The sequence below is a fragment of the Sinocyclocheilus grahami genome, unplaced genomic scaffold (assembly GCF_001515645.1).
Source record: "Sinocyclocheilus grahami isolate Dianchi unplaced genomic scaffold, SAMN03320097.WGS_v1.1 scaffold1833.1, whole genome shotgun sequence".
Classification (NCBI taxonomy): Eukaryota; Metazoa; Chordata; class Actinopteri; order Cypriniformes; family Cyprinidae; genus Sinocyclocheilus; species Sinocyclocheilus grahami.
This window is the reverse complement of record NW_015507012.1, coordinates 115,408-121,775: the sequence shown is the minus strand read 5'-3', so window position 1 is coordinate 121,775 and position 6,368 is coordinate 115,408. Positions and strand designations below refer to the sequence as shown.

The 6,368-nt window shown below is 39.6% G+C and overlaps 1 protein-coding gene across 1 annotated transcript in view; it reads right to left on the bottom strand.

The window, feature by feature from the left end:
* Positions 1–326: 326 nt before the first annotated feature.
* The window catches only part of LOC107572917 (gastrula zinc finger protein XlCGF8.2DB-like), a 7,186-nt gene continuing 1,144 nt past the window's right edge, over positions 327–6,368 (bottom strand). Inside the window, exons 2-3 of the mRNA XM_016259350.1 lie at positions 6,052–6,202; positions 327–1,436 (exon numbers count right to left, since the gene is read on the bottom strand). Coding sequence (XP_016114836.1) covers positions 388–1,436; positions 6,052–6,136 — 1,134 coding nt within the window. The 5' untranslated portion in view covers positions 6,137–6,202 and the 3' untranslated portion in view covers positions 327–387. The remainder of the gene's footprint in view (positions 1,437–6,051; positions 6,203–6,368) is intronic.

The following is a 6,368-nucleotide window of genomic DNA, read 5'->3' as shown; positions in this document are numbered from 1 at the left end:
AAAAAAATCTCCGTCCACATGAAAACGCAAACGCATGCTATGAAGCACTGTCAAGAGCATGCCAAACCAACAGGTGGCGATATAATCTCAACAGTAAAGCCATGTTGGCCAATCAGAAGCCTGAAAAAGTCTCCAGTAGGCGGAGATAACAGCGCAGGCTCCGATGTCACAAGCCAAAAACGCCGGTTTCGCTGTCTACACGATAACACTGCAACTGGAGTTTTTGAAAATCTTCACCCTGGCAGGAGTTTTCAAAAATGTTCGTTTCGGTGAACTGGTGCTGCGTTTGCGTGTGGGCGTGCCGCCTAACCGCGTAGAAAAAAGCTGCGGTTTTAAAAATAACCGCGTTCGTGTGGACAGGGCCTAAGTGTGATGGCAGAATCCATTTTACACATGACGGCTCACATGACTGTCAAAGTTTTGTTTAATTTTGAAACTCTTTCCACAATGATGGCAGGTGAACGGCTTCTCTCCAGAGTGAACTCTCATGTGAGACTTAAGGTTTACTTTAATGGCGAAACTCTTTCCACACTGTTTGCAGGTGAAAGGTTTCTCTCCAGTGTGAATTCTAATGTGATTCTTAAGGTGATATTGCTTTGAGAAACTCTTTCCACAGTGATGGCACATGTTGGGCCTCTCTCCAGTGTGACTCGTTACATGAATCTTAAGATCATTTCTTTCTGTAAAAATCCTTCCACACTGATGACAATTTAAACAGTTTTCCCTCGAGTGAATATTCATGTGGTAACTAAGAGTTGCTTTAAATCGGAAACTCTTTCCACACTGATCACATATAAAGGGCTTCTCTCCAGTGTGAATTCTCATGTGACTGTTATGATTTCCTTTGCATGAGAAACTCTTCCCACACACTTTGCAGTTGTAAGGTCTCACTCCTGTGTGAAGAGTCATGTGGGTATTAAGGTCTCCTTTACGTGTGAACCTCTTTCCACACTTATCACACGTGAACGACTTCTCTCCAGTGTGAACTTTCAAGTGAGAGTTCAGATGTGCTTCTTGTGAGAAGCTCTTTCCACACTGTTTGCAGGTGAAAGGCCGCTCTTTTGTGTGAACTCTCATGTGAGTCGTAAGGTATTTCTTTAATTTGAAAGTCTTTCCACACTGCTGGCACATGAAAGGTCTCTCTGCGGAGTGAATTATTGCATGCATTTTAAGGCATTTCGTGCCTGAGAAACTCTTTCCACACTGATCACATATAAACATCTTCTCTCCAGCGTGAACAGTCTTGTGGATTTCAAGGTTTTGTTTTCGTGTTCGATTAGAACCGTTAGGTTTGGTCTTCTGAGCTCTTTTTCGTGAGGAAATCTTTTCAGTCTGTCTGGGTTTTTCACCCGTCATGAAATCATGGAGCATCTCACACTGATTTTTCTCTTCAACTTCATCGAGTTCTTGACTTTTATTTTTCTGTGCCATCAAGTCTAAGGTGAAAAAAAGAGACAAATACAAATTAACCCCAGTGTTACAATTTCACCCGTGAAATTTCACATGCAGTCTTGATGAATGGCCGTGAACAGATTTGGCTGTGTCAGTGTGTGTAAGCATTGGACAAGAGGGGAGCTTCATTGGCTCTGACAAAATAAGCTGCTGTGGCAATGGAGAAAGTAAAGTTTAAGAAAGGAGACAAGTAGTCTTGGAGGGAATAAAGTTTCAACTACATTAAAGTAAATGGATTAAAACAATGTTTTAGCAACGTAATTTTATTGCACAAATGGCATTTGTAGTTCACTTTTCATATTTCCTTTAATGTCTTGTACCTTTGACGGTGTTAACACTAGAACTACCAAGGCAATAATTTTGACCTTTTAAAAATTTGCAATGTAATAGCTTTGTAGAAATAAACCCCACATAACTATAATTCCTTGACTTATTTTAAAATGCATGTATATTTCTTTCTTACAATGTTAATTTATTAAAATTACAAAACACAGACGAGTTTTGAGTCCATCTACCTTGAATGGCCAAAGCGGTCAAATTGACCTTTCGCATTACTAACGGCATTAGAAGTTCACAGTTGAAGATGCGCATCTCTGTTTCCTAGCAACTTTTGTTCTAGTTGTTTTTATATTCTATTACTAAGCTAAAATTTCCATTCATAAAATAAGCCGAGTGAACAATTCGACAACTGCTGTCATTCAATCTCTTACTGTTCCAAGTATGTTAAGGCCTTTCCACACGGAGCGCGGAAAAACTAAACAAATATCGGACGCGATAGATTTCTATGGATGCTTCCACATAGACCGCGAATATTCGCGCAACGAAAACGCGAATGTTTTTTTTTCCCAAACCAGTCCAAAGAAATTTTTCAATTTCGAAAACACGGGCCGTCCAATCAGATTTTAGCTTTATTTGAGATTTATACATAGTTTGTGTGTCTGGTGTAGAACCGAACTTTGTTTATCTTAATTTAATGCTGTTTATTGAGCAGCGGACAATGTTAAATCCATTTATGAGATACATATCTGAGGAAAAATGCATTGCTGGTTGGCGCCACCTAGCGTGCAGGCGTGAATTAGCAGAAGGCGAACAATCGTTTAGTGCTTAATGTGAAAGGGGTGCAATCCAACGCTCTCCATTGACTTTCTATTGCGGGAAGCTGCCTCCTTGTCATTTCTGACTTGTAACAAAATACAGAACAATGCCTAAAAGCTGCTGTGTGACGAGGTGTACAGTAAACAAGCTACAAAACCCAGAGCTATGTTTTTATAAGCTGTTGACCCCAAAAAAGCCCAACAACGAACATTTAAGGACACAAATAGCTGTATTTCACGTTGGGCCATTCAGTTGTATCATTTCTCAAACAAAAGGAAGGTAAAGAAAAGGGGCACTGACATAGACCAATAAAATTTAGTTTCTCAATATATATCCTCCTTTCAGGTTCACATAGTGTAGTGAAATAATCCTTAGACATGGTTAAAAATGATTAATGTATCCTGTTGCAGTAATATGACACATTGTGCTTCATTTGAAGCATTAGTCAATTAATCACATGTTTATTAATAAACAATTTAAGTTATAATAATGAGCTTTTAATTGCCTACATAGCCTATGCTCTCAAGTGCATGCATAAGCTTGCCACAGCACCGCAACAGAAGAATTAATGATTATGAATGTGTCAGAGAAAAACAGTAAGGAGGCTGCATTATCATTTTAATAATTTATTTTTTTCGGTTCAAGAGATCGGCGACTCGTCATCTTTGCAGTAGTGGATGCGTCTGTCTGCACGTTTAATACAGATTACATACTCTTTTTGTTTTTCATTTGAATTGGTTTATTTGAAAGTTGACATGTCGCTCTCTATAGATATAATTTTGCATGTCTGTAAGACAAACATACACAGAGTTTCGCTCTCAAGTTCACAGAGACCGAGACACCAGAAAGCACATCCTCTTTGCTTTTATTATTTTACAAAAGTGCAATGTTTTGTTGTTATTGTGAGTGCACAAAAATAATCAGACTTTACAGATTTGAAAGAAGTATTACTCTTATCTGTATGACCAAAAATGAGGGAGTATTTTAAGTGCAAATGACCGCACAAACGCCTCCATCTGTCCTGAGGTGAGCTACTGTTCAGCTTCTACACTCCGCACAGACACTTGAACAGCGCACATTTTTCCACGTTAACATTAGATTGAGCGGCCACGTAACGTTGCTGCTACTTACATATTTCAGATAAGCCGTATTTGAGGTCGATGATTGATAAGCGAGCATTTGGATGTCCTGCCCGATGTAGCCTACTGTATTACATAGACCAGGCGTTAACGATCTGCGTGACTTGTGGATGTGAATGTGGATTTTTATTTATTTTCTGCGACTAATGGCGCTTTTCCACTGCATGGTACGGCACGGTACGGTTCACTTTTGGGGGGTTTTCCACTGGGTACAGTACCTGGTACTTTTTTTAGTACCACCTCGGTTGGGGTTCCAAGCATACCGTACCTTTACCAAAACGTGACGTGTAAACTCTGCTGATCACTGATTGGCCGGAGAGAATCGTCACTGAACTTGCGACACAAACACAACAGAACCGCTAGATTTAAATCAGCACAGCCAGCGAAGGATCGAACGCAACTGTTTTGAACGAGCGCACTTTTTTTTAACAACTAAAAAGTGGCTGTTCCCCCTGTTGCGGAAGTACAGACATTCCTCTCATTGATAGCAGAGGAGCGGATCCAGCGAGAGCTTGATGGGGCGACGCGGAATAAAAATTTTTTTTAGGAATCGTGGTAGTAGAGGCGGTGCAACTATAACGACATGTGAATAATCCCGCCCACTTTAAAGCGATACTAAACTGCAGTGGAAACGCAAACCGAGCTGAATCGTACCACGCAGTGGAAAAGCGCCATAAGCGACTAATAAAACTATGATCGACCAAGCCTCTTCTGGTCGACTAACGGTTATTCGACTATTAAGGGGCAGTCCTACCTTAAACTCTCGTTTTTTTGGGTCGACAGCTTATAAAAATGTAGGTCTTGGTTTTTTTAGCTTGTTTGCTGTACACCTCGTCACACAGCAGCTTGTGGACATTGTTCTGTTTACTGTTGTAAGTCAGAAATGACAAGGAGGCAGCTTCCCGCAATACAAAGTCAATGGAGAGAGTTGGATTGTTTCCCGCCCCGGTGGGCGTGGTTTTCAAATTATGACACGTGTCACTCTGTCTCTATTGTTAAATAAAACAAACTAATTCGATTTATTATTATTTTTGCGATAGTGACAATCCGCCGTTTTGGGAGTGTGAAACTGCTATTTTTTTAAACCGACCCTCTGAAAACAACACCTTTGTGTTTTCGTGTGTACAGCCAATCCGTATATTTTGTGAAATGATTGTGTCATCACCCCACGTCTCGACCCTAGTCAGACACCGCTACGTCACATAACAGCAACAACAACGGCGGACTACATGCTTCTACTGAGCCTATTAGCTTTACTAACTTTACTAAGCTTTTCTTTTTGTTGTGTTGGGTTTGTATTAGCGATGTTACAATTCTTGATATAATATAGAACCGTTCGGTATGACATCCACGGTTCAATACGCGTTTGTGAATTGCGGTTTTTTTGTTTTGTGTTCAAATAATATCTGTGTGTTTTATTTCTGTGTGTGTCCATCTCTCAGCTCACGTGCTGAGATGAGGAAACACCTCCCCACTTATATTTGAAAAAGCAACATACGCCGAGCATCTTCCCTTGTAACGACATGCAGTAAGCCTTTCTAAACCTGTTGTATTTGTTAGAAAACACTCTCTGTCTTGAGATTTGTTCTAGATGTTTTCACCTCTCCTTTTCTTTTTTCCTCTCTTTTTTCTTGCTTCCCGGCCGTATCTACACTTTAAGGAACTGAGAACTTCAAGGCGGCAAAGAGATATCGAGGGACCAATTGTTATTTTATTAACAGTATTATAACTTGTTTTTACTTCACAACATTAGTCGAGTGTTTGAAATAACTTATTTTTGTGATCTGATGTGGCTTTTTTATCACAGAATGAGGCTGAAAATATATTATATGCTATAATGAAGGCTATGTGATTAGAAATGGTTTACAAACATACTTAATCATGAAAATACTGATTCAAAAGTCTTTGATCTTTCAAGCTGTTGAATGGCACTCAGCGGGGGTTGCATGCATCAGTCCAAAAGAAGTTAAATAAAAAGCGCCCATCCATAAAAATCGGAGGGTGAACAAAGGCCTCCTGTAGCGAATCGATGCATTTTTGTAAGAAAATGATCCATATTCAAAGCAAGAGTTTGTTCCTCCTATTTCTGTTGTGTCTTAATGTGAAGACGATTTCAGGAGAAGAAACGCTAGATCAGCTTAATGTCAGCACTTCTTCGGATGAGAGGTAAAAAAAAGTACTGACTTATGGATTGATTCAATGAATAATTACTCTTGATATTCAGGCATGTTAAAGTGTATTACGATTATATCTTTGGCTCCATGTGAAAATAAAACTAATTTAAATTGCAACACTCTTCAAAAAATATGATCCATTTCTGTAGAGCTGGACATTTTTATTAAGGATCAAATGAGTGAAAACCAACCTGTTTGTGTCTCAGTATCTTCATGTTTGACTCTGAATGTTTCTTCAATCTTCACGTCTTCACTCTCCTCTTTAATAAACTCCATCTTTATAATCGTGAGTCACGAGGATCTCAGCTTCAGCAGGAGTTTTCTGAGTTTGGACACTTTGTTCTGTTTAAGAGGAGAATAATTAAAGAAATAAATATAAACCCAAAGTACATCTCTGGGTGCATCTCAATCAGCTCCCTAGTTCAGTAGTCAGCGCACTAGTGAGGGAGTCAGCGCACTAGTTCAGTAGTCAGCTCCCTAGTTCAGTAGTCAGCGCACTAGTTCAGTA